Here is a 17,050-nt window from a genome sequence, read left to right on the forward strand (position 1 = left end):
TTCTACTACTGATATGTTGTTAGACCTTTTCTTAAGTATGTATTTGTGGGGAACATGTGTGGCTCTGCTGGTTAAGTGTCCAGCTTTGGCCCAGGTCATACTCTTGCGGTTCATGAATTCCAGCCCTGTACTGGGCTCTGTGCTGGAGCCTGGAGCCTGCTTTGGATCCTGTGTCTCCTCTCTCTGCCCCTCCCCTGCTCATGCTCTGTCTCAAAAATAAACAAGCATTAAAAAAATATTTTTTTTTTATATTAAAAAATATTTTTAAGTTTGTATTTGTTTTGTGATGTTCGGAATCTTTTTTTTCCTATAAGTTAAAATATTTTCTCCTTTTGTAATTTCTGATTGTTTATAGGCTTAAAAAGTCATTTAGAAATGAAGTAACATTCACTTGTATTTTCTGCTACTTTTTTATAGCATAATGTTGCAACACCTTTTTAATCTGAGATTTATTTGGATGCATGATATAATAATGATGTAAATTTTGAGTAGTTAACCAGTTGTCCTAAAATTTTAATCTATTCTTTTTCTGATTTGTTTTACCCTTTCACTCATTTACTAATTTCTTATGTCTCAGGTGCTGTGTCTGGGCTGTTTGTTACATTTATCAGATTTTGGAACCTGTACCATGCTGTTTTAACTGATTTTTAATGTTTTCACCAGTGTTTTAACATTTGAACAGACAGATTCTTTATATACTGTGATGTAACCTTAATTTAATTTAAAAATTGTTTTTAATATTTATTTCTGAGGGAGAGAGTGTACGTGAGTGGGGGAGGGGCAAAGAGAGAGAGGGAGACACAGAATCCAAAGCAGGCTCCAGGCTCTGAGCTGTCAGCACAGAGCCCAATGTGGGGCTCGAACTGACGAACCACAAGATCATGACCCGAGCTGAAGTTGAATGTTTAACCAACTGAGCCACCCAGGAGCCCCGTTGTAACCTTAATATTAAACAATGTACAGAAGCTAAAAACTTTAGTTTAAAAAAAAAAGGTTTTGTTTTATGTGTTGGTTGAAAAATAGAAGAGATGAAAAAGATTATACAACGAAAAAAAACTCATTTTCACCCTGTCTCCCCTTGTCTTCTCTTCCCTGTAAGTCCTGTTTAATTAGGTTTTTTTTGTATATTTTCATGTCATTCTAAGTAAATATAATTATGTATCTTATGTTTTTTCCTTCTTTTCTGTGCTCTGTTTTTATCACTTATCAATGTATCTTGGAGACAGTTCCATATTATTACATAGAGGACTTCCGTACTTTTAAAAAATAACTCCTAATGTTTGAAGTATAGATATATCCTTGTTAGTTTCTGTAGTCTTCCTATTAATGGACACTTGAATTGTTTGTAAATTATTGCTGTTATAGACAAGCTGCAGTATCATTTAGAAATGTGTGTGTATAGCAGCAAAGTAAATTGCTGGTTAAGGGACTGCTGGGTGAAAAGATAAATCATTTCTGTTATTTGATACCATTTAAGTCTTGACAATAATGTAAAGAGTGCCTTTTTCCATGTAACTTTAGAGATTGTGTATTTTTAGGATTTTGGATTTGTGCCAATTAGGTGAAAATGGTATATTAATGTTGAGCATCTTTCCATATGTTTATTGGCTCTTTGTATTTTTTTGTTTGAACTTGTCATATCTTTTGCTCTTTTTTTCTTGTATATTGATTTATTTTTTTCCTTTTTTTGGGGTGTATTTTTAAAATCAAGTTGATCAAGCTCTTATCATATTTAAAATATTTTTAGGAGCCTTCAGTTCATAATGTGAGTTACAGATATTTTGCTAGGTTTTCATGTTTATTTTTGACTTTGCTCATTATTATCGCCACAAACAAGTTTATGTTTTAAATAGCTTTAAGAAGTTTATCTTTAGGGGCACCTGGATGATGATCCCAAGGTCATGGGATCGAGCCCCACGTTGGGCTCTGCACGGAGTGTGGAGCCTGCCTAAGATTCTCTTTCTCCCTCTGCCCCTCTCTCTCACTTGCATGTTCTCGCTCGCTCTCTCTCAAATAAAAAAAAAAAATTGTTTTAGTGTTTGCAGCAACATTAATGCAAATACACTAACTTCTTTACAGTAGGCCATACTTGTGATACAATTTGAATGCCTTTGGAGGGCAGGTTTACATTTACTTTTTTGTGATAGTGACTGTCCAGAGAAAGAAGAGTTTGTGCTGAAGAATTAATCTCTTGCATTTTATAGTCTTAAAGAAGAGTTTGTGCTGAAGAATTAATCTCTTTTGAGTCTTTGTACTCACTTCAGTGTTAATTTGTGAATTAAGTTGTTTTTTACCTAGACATTATAAATTGCATTTGTTTTACCAGTCTTGTAGGAGTTTCTTTACCTGAGCCAATTTTAAAACTATTTTGTGAAAATTTCTAAAGAGTAAAGGTGAAGTAATTTTACAGAAAACATTCATATAGCTACCAGCTTATATGCCGGCTTACGTTTTACTGAGATTTGTTTTATTGTGTATGTATTTCTCTGTCCATTTCTCTATATACGTTTATGAGCCTATTTTAAAATGAGGTGAATATTTAAAATTAAGAAACTCTTGAGTATCTGGAAAATTATCTAGTTTCTTAACAGATATTTATAGGATGTAGCCAAGTGGAAGAATTAAATTTGCAGTGTGACCGTCTTCTGGCTTATTGTTCTGCCATGCAGCCTACCTTGCAAAAGAGTATAAATTTCTTTCCTTCTTTCTTTCTTTCTTTCTTTCTTTNCTCCCTCCCTCCCTCTGTCTTTCTCTTTCTTTTTTCCTTTCAGCATGCATGCATGCATGCAAGAGAGAGAATGGGAAGGGGCAGAGAGAGGGAGAAAGAGAATCCCAAGCAGGCTCCATTCTGTCAGCACACAGCTGACACGGACTTGATCTCAAGAAATGTGACATCATGACTTGAGCTGAAACCAAGAGTTGGACACTTAATGGACTGAATCACCAAGCCACCTTTAAAAATTTTCTTTCTTTAAAAAAAAATTCTGTTTCTTATCAGCAAGTCTTTTTAGACCAGTTGCATAGCATGGGAATTGCTAGGTGCTTCCAGGTCTTTGTGTGCATAATTTTGATTTCATCATCCAAAGTCTGTATATTATTACCTTCTGTTCCAGATCTGCTTCAACTTCTGTTTATCGTTGCAAGTTTTGGGTAATTTTTGGGTGATGAAGATAATTTTCACATCTTCTAAGTGTCCTGGTTAAGAGATGCATTTCATGTTGGCTGTATTGGGTAGAAGAGGGTGTCTTGAAATGTCTTAAGATTCTTAATTTGGCTTTTATGACAGTTGAACATTTCATACATTTGTTAATGGGATGATGATTTATGGATTGAATGAGAAATTTATTCTCCTAAATCTGTTTTCATGGAAATAAGGGTTTTAATTTTTAACCTTTTTCTAGGAATTGGTTTTCTTTTTTAAATAAAACCACAGATATTAGAAGACTTATCATAGTGGGGCACCTGGATGGCTCAGTCGGTTAAGCGTCTGACTTCAGCTCAGGTCATGATCTCATGGTTCGTGGGTTTGAGCCCCACATTGGGTTCTGTGCTGACAGCTCAGAGCCTGGAGCCTGCTTCAGATTCTGTGTCTCCTTCTCTCTCTGACCCTCCTCTGCTCATGCTGTCTCTTCCCCTCTCTCAGAAATGAATAAAACATTAAAAAAAAAAAAAAGAAGAAGACTTATCATAGTTTAATGAAAAGGTAATGTGTACTTGCTCCCAGTGATGGCATCTTGCAAAACCAATCTGTTCTTAAAACCTGGATATTGATATAGTCAAGATACAGAACAGATCTCTTACTGCAAGGATCCCTCATGTTTTTCCTTTTTGTAGTCACACTTCTCTCCTTTTCCTACCAGCCTCTTGTTAACCCCTAGAATCCACTGATCTGTTCCCCACTTTCTATAATTTGTCATTTTAAGAATGTTTATAAATGAACTCATACAGTCCTTTTAGGATTGGCTTTTTGACTTGTGTGAATCTCTGGAGATTCGTCCAGATTGTTGAGTACGTCAATAGTTTATTCCTTTTAGTGGCTGAGTACTGTTTAGTGTGGATGTACCACAGTAAGTTTAATTGTTCTCCCAATCAGTGATGTCTGGGTTGGTTCCAGTATTTAGCTATTGTGTGTAAAGTGAAGAAGCATTCTTGTATGGGGGGAAACTAACTTGCATTGTCACATTTTTATATTTTCCTTAAATTTGTCAAAATAAATTGTAAATTTTATAATTGTGCACTTTATGAAAGTTCATTGAGTTATTTGTACTTTTCTGTATGTTATATTTCAGGTAAACGTCCACTTAAAATAATAAGACATATATTTTTTCCTTCTGGGACTTATTTAGGTTGGACTCAGATGCCGAGGACATAGTACTTCCTCAGAAAGAAGACAGAATTTGCAAAAGAGACAAGATAATAAGCAGTTAAACGCCAGTCAATCTCATAGAGGCGACTCAAATTCTGAGTCTTTATATTTTGAGGTATTTTTTCAGTCTCTGTAAACTGTTAATAGCAAATGTTCCCATTAAGAAATTATTTTTCTTACATAAGTACTTTTTATATCTTAATACATGATTCTGATATTAGATTATTAATTGCTTAGAAATACTGATTGATTTTTATCTTGGATATATATAGTTAGTCTAACATTAAGTTCATTAATGTTTATCTCTATAACTTTCATTATGCGTATTTATTTGAGGTAACATGTAGAGATAGAACTTGATCTTACGTGGGTTTCACCTACCATGAAACTTTCTCCCTAATTTTTTTTATTATCGTTTAGTCTCTTTTTCAAGTTTTTTAGATTTGAATGGTTTAGTCTAGTTAATTTGTGCTGCTAGCCAGGAGAATCTTAGAGAACAAAGCTATTTTACATCTCTACTAGGCAGAAAGTTTGTGCCATGTTTTTATTGTTTATTCATCTATATGGCTATTATTGGAGGCTTGTTATATGTGTAAGACAAGGTGCATGAGTGATTCGGTAAACACAGTAGCCTTAGGGAAGTTGCCGTACAGAAGAGAAATGTAGATGCGTGCACAACTAATACTTGTTGGGGTGTGGTTGGAATTGAAGGGAGAAACAAGTTGCTTTGAGTTTGTGGTAGGATAGAGATAACCTTTGCAACAGATTTTAAAGAATGAGTAGAATTTGGTTGTGTCAGCATGGTTAGCAGCATCTCTGGTAACTCATTTGAATAACTCATTGTTGGATCATAGTTTCTATAAAATGGGTCAATAGATAGAAATTAAACTGTAAAATGTGCTTGAGGCCAGAGGCTCGAGATGAATAACATGTTAGATAAGTTTAGTAATTGACCTAAAGAAATTGAGAGTGCATCTCAATTATTCAGTTAGGAAGACCAGTCTATGTGACAGATTTATTATTTGCACTTTACCATATAATTGGTTACACACTTATATTTAGTTAAAAGTATTAGATATAATTTTCACTGTAAAAGAGGATATTGGTGAAGAAATTACTTTGAATAGGGTTTTAAAAATTTTTTCTTAGTTTTTTAACCTTATTGACAGTTGGGTATAGTATTGCAGGTTAGGGAATATATTTATGACATTCATATTAAGCCATCTGTTGAAAATATTTTCCAGATTATCTGACATGTGATACAATCCTTTTTGAATTTCTTTCGAATTACCTACCCATTTTAAGAGTAGAATTAATTAGGGGCTCCTGGGTGGCTCAGTCAGTTAAGTGTCCGATTCTTGATTTGGGCTCAGGTCATGATCTCACAGTTGGTGAGATTAAGCTCTGCACTTAACTGTGCAGAGCCTGCTTGGGATTCTTTGTCTCTGCCTCTGCCCTTCTCCTCCTCATACGCACATGTGTGCATGTGTGTGCACGCTCTCTCTCACAACATCTGTAAAAGTTTTTTTAAGTAGAATTAATAAAAATGGTATAGTAGATACAGAAATCCAAGGGGTAGATATGTGCAGGTATGCCCCATTTGTTGAATAATGAAATTAGCTATATTGTAACATGAGAAATGGGATTTCCTTTTTAAGACTGACTTTAAATAGATTACTTTTAGAATTTAAAAAATTACTCCCACAGTTTTTATTACTCTTCAGCATTATAAAATGTTTTTCTTTAGAGTTTATTGCTTTGAACTTCTTGTAGTTAACATGTGAAACTATTTCAGGATGGAGATGGATTTCGAGAGCTAAGCGAGAATGGAAATGCTAAAGATGATACTATTCAACAGAAACTGTCTTCAAAAGTAGTAAGTGGCCCTTTTTAAAAGATTAAGCAAAATATTGGAACATCTTTTGAACTATGGTTATGTTGAAAAGAAGTATTAGATTTTAGTATAAAGACGTGGGGCAGCGTGGTAGACAAAAAACCATGTATTTAGTACTTAATATTTATTTTCAGCATTGCCAGAACAAAGACACTTTCCTGTAAAATCCATAGTTCTATTACAGACAAGACAATACCATTAATTAAATGATCCTATAGCATACAGTCCATTTCCCTTGTTGGAAAACTTTGTTTACTTGGGAGTTATTTTGTTTTCAGGCCAGGATCCAGACAAGCATCACCAATTGTATTAAGCTGTTTTGTCTCTATTATTTTCCAGTCTGGATGATCATATCATCTTACTCTGTTATTTATGACGTTGAATTCTCAAAGAGTCCGGTCCACTTATGCTGGGGGACACCCCACATTCTGGATTGTCTTATCCTTAAGATAGACTTTTGTGGAATCACTAACATTGTTTTTGTCTGGTTATCTTAGTTGGATGATTTACCTGAAAACTCACCAATCAATATAGTTCAGACTCCAATTCCCATAACAACTTCTGTTCCTAAACGTGCAAAAAGTCAGAAGAAGAAAGCTTTAGCAGCAGCCCTTGCCACGGCTCAAGAATATTCAGAAATAAGTATGGAGCAAAAAAAACTACAGGTATTTATTCATTTTTATGGACAAATGTAATTGGTAGATTTGGGGACAGGAAGAGAGACAAATATAGTCATCATAAATTGCCACACTTTCATACTATCACAAAAAAATATTTTCATATTATCTTGCAGGAAGCTTTATCAAAGGCAGCTGGAAAAAAGAATAAAACACCTGTGCAGCTGGATTTGGGGGACATGTTAGCAGCTCTGGAAAAACAACAACAAGCAATGAAAGCACGGCAGATTACTAACACCAGACCTCTGTCATATACAGGTGATGTCTTTATTTGAGGAATTTGCTCTTTGCTTTTGGTAATATATTTTGAACTTGTTAATTTAAATTATATATATCTAAAAACTCCAGAGTCCTCTCACCAGCTCCTCTTGTGTTACCCTTGTTGCCCCCTCATTGTACTGCATGGTAGTAGCCTCTTGTTATCTACCTTTCCTTCCTGCTAACTGCAGTCTATCTTGAAAGGAGTGATCTTTTAAAAATATAAACAGGATTATTATATCACTCCACTACTCAGAGCCCTCCAGTAGCTCTTGATCTCACTTGGAATAAAGCTCGAGTCCTGACTAAAGCCTCATCTTAGCTGATCCTGTGACCTTTTTGCCTCCATCACCATTCTCTCTGGCACACATTGCTGTAGTAAGTCAGTCCCCTGCTGTTCCACAGACACACCCAACATGCTCCTAGCTCAGTATCTTTGTGCTTACTATTTCCTTTCCCCGGAGTTCTCTTTCCTCATGTATCAGTGGTGGTTTGTTCTTTCAGATCCTTTTGGGTCTCTTCTCAAATGTCAATTGGTGTAATTGTGAACCAGCTGATGTTTTTCTTCTTAGGAGGTTGAAATAAGAATCACAACTAATTTGGCTTTATAACTTTTAAATTCGTTAATGGGAAACATAGGAGTTTTGATCAAGGGGTGTGTGTGTGTGAGAGAGAGAGAGAGAGAGAATATGAATGATTTGGGTTTCTGCTGAAATAGGAATGTATATCTTAGCAAACCTTACCCGATTTAAAGTTCAGCAGTTTTTTTTGCGTTCCCTCATTTCTTTTCATAGTCTTAGTTGTAGAGGGAGAGAAATTCCTTTATCTAAAGGAAAGGAAAAGGCACCAACAAAAAGCAGATATTAAGAGGCAGAATTGCATATTCTGTTTCTTCTGTTGCTACGTAAAGCATTTATATTTAGACAAAAAGATAATTAATAGAGTATAACCTTAATTCTATGTGCAGAACGTTTAAACCTATAGCTAGTTACCTGTCCGGTATAAACCTTAGCTTTGAGTAACCGTTAGGAAAAATAATATTGAATGTGTACTAAGCTTTTGGGTTGCATGTTGTTGAGTTGGGGAGAGAGGCAATTGCATCTCACGAAACAGTAGCAGTGGAACTGAGTTAGCAGTGTTTCGGACGGAGTCTGGCCTCATGGCGACAAGCAGAGGAGCTTTGGAGTTGAGCTGCCTAGGTTTGAAATCTGTTCTTCCATGTATGTCCTTGGCAAGTTATTTCCTGACATTAAGATGGAGGTAATGACAGTACCTACTTCAGGGTTGTTTTGAAGAATAAATGAGACAGTACATGTAAAGTGGTCAGAAGGGTGTCTAGGTTATAATCACCCAATAAATGTTAACTAATTACTATGGAAAAGAGATTGTTAACCTTTGGTATTTCAGATGGCTTTATTGTTATAACTTTGATTTATTTAACAAATGTTAATTTATACAACTGTAAATACTTACATGGAAAGGATGTCAAGGACTGTGGAATTTTAACCTGTCGATTAAAAGTTTATAATCTAGTTGGGGAGAAAGACATACACAAATAAGTAATAAAGAGCAGTGCCTTGGGTACCATACCAACAAAGTTTTATGAACTTGTAGAAGAGAAGAGTGATTTATGTCAACAGAGAGGTATGGGGAGGATGTTACAAATCACTTCACATAAGATAATATTTGGATTGGGTTTTGAAGGGAGAGTACAGTTCTTGTCAGATGGAAATGAGATTAACCTCTAACCTGTCACCAGTGTTTAAATTGGAAAGTATTGATTGCAAAAAAATTGACTTTCTTCAGAAGTCCAAGAAAAGTATGAGATTATTATAGATATGTCAAAAGATTATGAAGAATTGATAGGGTTTCTTTGTTTTTTGTTTTGTATCTGATGGAATGTAGAAACAGGTCAAAGAGGATTCCAAACTCTCCTAGTTGGAGGATTGTGGTGATTATAATGATATCAAATAGGGATCATGGAAGAAGAATTTTTGTTGGGAAGAACAGACTCCAGCCCTGTTGTATTTGAAATGCTAGTTAGGGATATCCCAATGGTACCTATTTAACATGTAGTTATGTATGTGCAGTTTAGGTTAGAAGTCATTGAGTTTCAAAAAGGGATGTGTAGCTGTGGAAATACATAAGGCTGTTAGGGGAAAGAAAGGAGAAATATATTCAAGGATAAAGTCTTTGGAATACTCAGATTTAAAGGACAGAGAGAAGAATTAGATTTAGTGATTGCACGATTGCATGCTTATATGTGATCTTGACAATAGCATTTGTGAGTACATGGGTAGGGCAAAGACCAGACTGTAATGATGAGGGAAGTGCTGAGGAGAAAGCAGAATCTTCAGGACCTCTGGGGAAGATGGCCACATAGGAGATACTAAGCTCACCTCGTCACTCAGCTACAACTAGATAACATTCACATCGGCGTAAATAGCTGATAAAGCAGACTACTGAGAAATTTAGTAAGGAAGGAAAGGGGACCGATAGTACTTTAGAGTGAGGGGTAGCCAGTCAGGGGAATGGTTTTGTTGGTTTGTCTGTTTTTTGTTTTTCTTATATATACAGAAGATTTTAGCTTCTTGTTAGGGAGTTAGGGAAAAGAGTTGGGGGTCGAAGAGGACCTTGAAAAATGAAAGGGAAAAGGGATAGAGCAAGATCCTTGAGAAATTAATCCTGAGATGGGATTTCTTTTTTAAAGCTTTTTATCACAGAGTGCGAGCAGGAGAGGGGCAGAGAGAGAGAGAGAATCTCAAGCAGGCCCCACAGTGTCAACTAAGGGCCTGATGTGAGGCTCGAACTCTTGTGTAAATTGTGCTCTTGGTTTTTGAGGTAGATTCCCATGTTTCATCACTTATATACAACACCCATTGCTCATCTCAATAAGTGCCTTCCTCAGTGCCCATCACCCACTTTCCTCTCTCCCCCACCCTCCCCATCAGCCCTCAGATTGTCTCTGTATTTAAGAGTGTCTTATGGTTTGCCTCCCTCCCTCTGTATTTGTAACTATTTTTCCCCCTTCACTTCTCCCATGGTCTTCTGTTAGGTTTCTCAAGATCCACATATGACTGAAAACATATGATATCTGTCTTTCTCTGAATGACTTATTTCACGCAGCAGAATACCTTCTAGTTCCATCCATGTTGCTATAAATGACATGATTTCATTCTTTCGCATTTCCAAGTAGTTTTCCATTGTATATATAAACCACATCTTCTTTATCCATTCATCAGTTGATAGACATTTAGGCTCTTTACATAATTTGGCTATTGTTGAAAGTGCTGCTATAAACATTTTTGGAAAACCTCCAAATGCATGGATGTTAAAGAACATCCTACTAAAGAATGAATGGGTCTACCAAGAAGTTAAAGAAATTTAAAAATATATGGAAACAAACAATAATGAAAACACAACAATCCAAACTCTTCGAGATGTAGCAAAGGCAGTCCTAAAAGGAAAATAGATTGCAATTCTGGCCTATCTCAAGAAATAAGAAAAATTCCAAATACAGAATCTAACAGCACACCTAAAGAAACTAGAGGCAGATTAATAAAGAAATCCCAAGGCCAGCAGAAGAAGAGAAATAATAAAGATCAGGGCAGAAATAAACAATATAGAATCCAAGAAACAGTAGAACAGATCAGTGAAACTAAGAGCTGGTTTTTTGAAAAAATAAACAAAATTGATAAACCCCTAGCCAGACTTCTCAAAAAGAAGAGAGGACCCAAATAGATAAAATCATGAATGAAAATGGATTTATCACAAACAATCCCTCAGAAATACAAGCAATTATTAGAGAATACTATGAAAAATTATATGCCAACAAACTGGACAACCTGGAAGAAATGGACAGATTCCTAAACACCCACACACTACCAAAACTCAAATGGAAAGAAATAGAAAATTTGAACAGACCCATAACTAGTGAAGAAATTCAATCAGTTATCAAAAAACTCCCAACAAATAAGATGGCCAGATGGCTTCCTAGGGGAATTCTACCAGACATTTAAAGCAGAGTTAATACCTGTCCTTCTCAAGCTATTTCCAAAAGTGGAAACAGAAGGAAAACTTCTGGAGTCATTCTGTGAAGCCAGCATTACCTTGATTCCCATACCAGACAGAGACCCCACACAAAGGGGAATTACAGGCCAACATCCCTGATGAATCTGGATGCAAAAATTCTCAACAAGATAACTTGCAAATTGAATTCAGTAGCATATAAAAAGAATTATTTACCATGATCGAGTGGGATTCATTCCTGGGCTGCTGGGCTGGTTTAGTATTCGCAAACCAATCAATGTGATACATCATATTAATTAAAGAAAGGATAAGAACCATATGATCCTACCAATAGATACAGCAAAAGCATTTGACAAAATACAGCATCCTTTCTTGATAAAAACTCTCAAGAAAGTCGGGATGGAGGGAACATACTGAAACATCATAAAAGCTGTATATGAAAAGCCCACAGCTAATATCATCCTTAATAGGGAAAAACTGAGAGCTTTCCCCCTGAGATCAGGAACATGACAGGGATGTCCATTCTCACCACTGTTGTTTAACATAGTGTTGGAAGCCCTAGCATCAGCAATCAGACAACAAAATGAAATAAAAGGCATCAGAATTGGCAAAGAAGAAGTCAGTTTCAGTTTTTGCAGATGACATGATACTCTACATGGAAAACCCATAAGACTCTACCAAAAGGCTGCTAGAACTGACACATCAATTCAGCAAAGTCACAGGGTACAAAATCAATGTACAGAAATTGGTTGCGTTTCTGTACACCAATAATGAAGCAATAGCAAGAGAAAACAAGAAATTGATCCCATTTACAATTGTACCAAGAATCATAAAATACCTAGGAATAAACCCAACCGAAGACATAAAAGATCTGTATGTTGAAAAGTATGGAAAACTTAATGAAGGAAATTGAAGAAGACTCAAAGAAATGGAAAAGCATTCCATGCTCATGGATTAGAAGAATAAATATTATTAAAATGTCAATACTACCCAAAGCAGTCTACACTTTCAATGCAATCCCAGTCAAAATTGCACCAGCATTCTTCTCAGAGCTAGAACAAACAATCCAAAAGTTTGTGTGGAACCACAAAAGACCAGATAGCCAAAGTAATATTGATATTACTACAGATATTACAAAGTAATACTGATATTAATATTGATATATTGTAAAAGAAAACCAAAGCAGGAGGCATGACAATCCCAGACTCTAGTAATCATCAAGACAGTAGGTAATGGTACTGGCACAAAAACAGACACATAGACCAGTGGAATAGAGTAGAGAACCCAGAACTGGACCCACAAATGTATGGCCAACTAATCTTTGACAAAACCGGAAAGAATATGCAATGGAAAAAAGACATTCTCTTTAGCAAATGGTGCTGGGAGAACTGGACAGCAACATGGAGAACAATGAAACCAGACCACTTTCTTATACCTTACACAAAAATAAACTCAAAATGGATGCAAGACCTAAATGTGAGACAGGAAACCATCAAAACCCTAGAGGAGAAAGCAGGCAACAACCTCTTTGATCTCAGTCACAGCAACTTCTTGCTTGATAAACTCCAAAGGCAAGGGGTTAAAAGCAAAAATGAACTATTGGGAACCTCATCAAAATAAAAACTTCTGCACAGCGAAGGAAACAGTCAGCAGAACTAAAAGGCAACTGACAGAATGGGACAGAATGTCATTTGCAAATGACATATCAGAAAGCGTTAGTATCCAAAATCTATAAAGAACTTACCAGATTCAACACCTGAAAAACAAATAATCCAGTGAAGAAATGGGGAGAATACATGAATAGACTCTTTTCCAAAGAAGACATGCAGATGGCCCTCAGACACATGAAAAGATGGTCAGCATCCCTCATCACCAGGGAAATACAAATGAAAATCACACTGAGATGCCACCTCACACTGGTCAGAGTGGCTAAAATGAACAAATTCAGAAACTACAGATGCTGGTGAGGATGTGGAGAAAAGGGAACTCCCTTGCACTGTTGGTGGGAATGCAAACTGATGCAGCCACTCTGGAAAACAGTGTGGAAGTTCCTCCAAAAATTGAAAATAGGGCTACCCTATGACCCAGAAATAGCACTACTTTATCCAAAAGATACAGGAATGCTGATTCATTAAAATTTTTTTTAATGTATATGTATTTTTGAGAGTGAGCGAGCGCAAGCAGGGGAGGGCCAGAGAGAGAGGGAGACATAGAATCTGAAGCAGGTTCCAGGCTCTGAGTTGTCAGCACAGAGCCTGAGGTGGGGCTCTTACTCATGGCCTGCGAGATCATGACCTTAGCCATAGTTGGATGCTTAACCAACTGAGCCAACCAGGTACTGGGCACATACATTTATATTGGACAGCAGCTTCTCTGGAGTAATAGGAGAGCTTTGCTGCTGGAGCAAGAGGATTTAGGTTAGGGTCCTTGGACTGCTGAAGGACTGGGTAACCACTACTGGGTGAGGGTATCAATCAGGTGTGAAAGAACTGCTGAATAGTACTGAGAGTGCAGCCAAAGAGGAAGATCACTCTTCACTGATAGATGGAAATGAGGTGTGACAGATTATTTTGTATAAGGGTGATGGTTTTTTAATAATTTTTTTGGTGTTCATTTTTGAGAGAGAGTGAAAAAGCACACACACAGGGGAGTGGCAGAGAGAGGTAGAGGGAGACAGAGCATCTGAAGTGAGCTCTGTGCTGACAGTAGAGAGCCCAATGCCAGGCTTGAACTCATGAACCTGACCTGAACTGAAGTCAGATGCTTAACTGAACCACCCATGAGCCCCTATATAAGGGCGACTCTTATTTAAGATTCAGTAGGAATAAGGAGAGGTGCAAAGTTTTGAAATTGCAGAGAGGTAGAATGGGTTCTGCTTGGAGATCAGTTGCCAAGAATTGCCATGCTTGAGGCTTGCTGCTGTGGAGTAGAACTAATAATTTATTTGTCCCTGCTTTGGATTGCTAAATTAGTTACATGCATTGGCTTTGTCATCTTTATCTTACAGCAGTTAAACATGTATAAACGCTGTACCTGAGAGATATTGCATGGCCCTGTGTTAGTCCCACTATTAAGATGTCTATTTTCCCACCAGAAGAGAATGATCTTATAGATTTATTATTAGAAAATTTCATAGTGTGCGGTGCTGGCTATAATAGTAAAACTAATGTTCTTGTTTGTTTTTAGTGGTCACTGCAGCTTCTTTTCACACTAAAGATTCTACTAACAGAAAACCTTTAACCAAAAATCAGCCCTGTTTGACATCCTTTAATTCTTTGGACATTACTTCCTCTAAAGCAAAGAAAGGAAAAGAGAAGGAAATTGCAAAACTAAAACGGCCCACAGCACTTAAAAAGGTAAAACACCATCTGGGGATGTTTATTTTACAAGATAAGTAAGGATTTAAATCTGTTTTGCAAAAGTAGTTGTGGCATGTTAGCCAACAGATTATTATGAGATGTTCATAGGTGTACATCTTTTTGATGACTAGTTAATTGGAAGTTAAGGATATCATCAGCATCATGATTATCTTTATTGAACAAAACCCTGGAGGATGAATTTTTTCTATAAGGTTAAAAAACCAAAAAAAGTTGAACATTTAACATCCAAAATATTGGACTGTAGGAATCAGAAGTCCTAGATTCTGGTACTAACTTATATGGTTTTAGGCAAAACTTTCTTACCCTTATCTCCTTCATATATAAGTTGGGATAATATCTGCTCTGTTTAACTCAGTATTTTTAAGAAATTTTTTATATTTTTGGGGTGTAATCTCTACATCCAACATGGAGCTTGTACTCACAACCCCCAGATCCAGAGTTGCATGCTCTACCAACTGAGCCAGCCAGGTGCCCCTAACTCAGTATTGTGAGGAATGGAATGAGATAATCCATGTCCAAATAATTGAGAACTTCAAAATGTAAATCTAATGTAACTATGACCTTGTTTCCACACTTACTATTTTATCCATTTTTGTGGAAACTCTAGTTTGCCCATCAGGAGTTAAGGAGTGAAGCAGATGTGGTTTGATAGCTGTAGCATTATGTAGCATAGTTGTCTTTTATTTTACATATGGTACCTCTTTCAACTACAGGGCCTAAAAATACATTTACGTTTTTGCCAGTCACTTTCTTTGTAGCAAACTAAACATGTAGCCAACCGAACTCTTCATGTCCATTTTTAAGTGAACTGTATCTGTGTAATAATGAACATTTTAACCATTCAATACATTCTTAAAGAGTGATCAGTAATTAAAGACTGGTAATGACTTTTAGGTTATTTTGAAAGAAAGAGAGGAAAAGAAGGGCCGTTTAACTGTGGACCACAACCTTTTGGGATCTGAGGAACCAATAGAAATGCACTTAGATTTTATTGATGATTTGCCACAGGAGATTATTTCCCAGGAAGGTAAGATTGCCCCTTTTTCCCTTCTCATGGAATGGTTCAGAGTATTTTAATTGTTACGCCATGATGAGTTACTATCCTAATTGGAGGATATGCTCCATATTTTATCTAAATTTCTTTATTTTTGAGAGTGGTTTGTTTTGAAGATGCCTCAATAGGGAGATTCTTAACAGGTGGAAGGGACAGGTGTTATATAGCAGAACTGTGGCATTTTTGAGGCTTAAGTTCTGAATTTGTTGTATGCACTATTAGTTATGATCTCACCAGCGTATCCTCTGTAACTCATAGTTCTTTTCATTTTGTCTTCTTTCATGTCTAGAACACTATTGGCTCTTCACAGGATTATTTTTCATTGGATTTTTTTTGTTGATTTTCTTTCTTGCTTTTGTGAATTAATACATATACCACAATGAGTAGAGAATTACAAAGCCTTTTGTAGGACAGAATTCAGTTGATCAGTAAGATACAGTCGCATAATGTAGCCAGCACATAGCATTTTGAGTACATTCTTTCTGATATTTTTACTACTGTGGAAGAAAGATTTAAAGAGATCCCTGGCTAGGTCCCTTTTTCTGCTGGTATATATGTATTCCTTTCTGCAACAGATTTAAGTCTGATACACGATATTAACTGGTAGTGTTCCATTGTGTTTAGAAAAATGAGCTTGCTTATAAAGATTGTTCAACTAGGACATATTTGGCTAACATTCTCCTTTACTCTCAATTAAATATCTTTGCCTTTGTATTTAGGTTTATCCATTCATTAAAAAATGGATGCGTTCAACATTCATTTAGGTGTTTATTGAACACCTACCATGTGTACTTTAGCAACTGTATTGGGGGTAGGAAAGTCAGGAAGTGTAATAGAGAGTGGATAGTCCTGCTTCAAAAAGCTTATCACCATTAGGGAGATGAGATACATGTGTAACTTTGCTAATTAGTGGACTGGAATACAAAAAATAACTCATTTGTTAAGTTTAGATGTTTGGGAAAGAAGCAGTAAATGAAGGGGGCAGTCAAATCCAAAGAAGGTGTCTAAAAAATGAGGTTGCCTGAGCACAGAAGCAAAGACCAAATGAGAGAGAAACTGGGGTGGTATCAGAAGAAATCAGGAGTGTGTGGAGAGAATGAGTGAGGTAGAATTCATCATTGCCAGCAGCAATGGGAATTTGTAGATAGTTAAAAATGTATTTTTAAGAAATAGGTGAAAAAATTGAGATGAAGGAGATGGATGGTAATATGATCTGGAAAGAGGTTCAAAAGTTGTTACTTTTGTTCTTCAATTTAAATCCTCTAAGAAGACTTGTTTTAGATCATTTGGCTTTCTCTCCTCTCTTCCATAGAGACTTACAGGCTGTACTTGAGTTTTAAGAGTATATTTTAAGAGATAATAGGAAGACTTCATTTTTGTAGTATATGAGAA

General features: G+C 36.2%; 1 protein-coding gene and 1 long non-coding RNA gene across 3 annotated transcripts in view; one reads left to right on the forward strand and one right to left on the reverse strand.

Moving 5' to 3' along the window:
• The window catches only part of SECISBP2L (SECIS binding protein 2 like), a 66,694-nt gene that overhangs the window by 25,561 nt on the left and 24,083 nt on the right, over positions 1 to 17,050 (forward strand). Inside the window, exons 8-13 of the mRNA XM_077764451.1 lie at positions 4,347 to 4,481; positions 6,162 to 6,242; positions 6,758 to 6,925; positions 7,054 to 7,195; positions 14,411 to 14,580; positions 15,499 to 15,631. Of these exons, the coding sequence (XP_077620577.1) occupies positions 4,347 to 4,481; positions 6,162 to 6,242; positions 6,758 to 6,925; positions 7,054 to 7,195; positions 14,411 to 14,580; positions 15,499 to 15,631 (829 nt within the window). The remainder of the gene's footprint in view (positions 1 to 4,346; positions 4,482 to 6,161; positions 6,243 to 6,757; positions 6,926 to 7,053; positions 7,196 to 14,410; positions 14,581 to 15,498; positions 15,632 to 17,050) is intronic.
• LOC144231858 (uncharacterized) overlaps positions 1 to 17,050 on the reverse strand; it is a 53,624-nt gene that overhangs the window by 5,665 nt on the left and 30,909 nt on the right. For both annotated transcript variants that reach the window (XR_013335213.1, XR_013335214.1), the window contains 2 exons: positions 7,939 to 8,021; positions 6,771 to 6,827 (listed from right to left, as the gene is read on the reverse strand). This is a non-coding gene — a long non-coding RNA (uncharacterized LOC144231858). The remainder of the gene's footprint in view (positions 1 to 6,770; positions 6,828 to 7,938; positions 8,022 to 17,050) is intronic.

The sequence above is a fragment of the Crocuta crocuta genome, unplaced genomic scaffold, assembly GCF_008692635.1.
Source record: "Crocuta crocuta isolate KB4526 unplaced genomic scaffold, BGI_CrCroc_1.0 scaffold102, whole genome shotgun sequence".
NCBI lineage: Eukaryota > Metazoa > Chordata > Mammalia > Carnivora > Hyaenidae > Crocuta > Crocuta crocuta.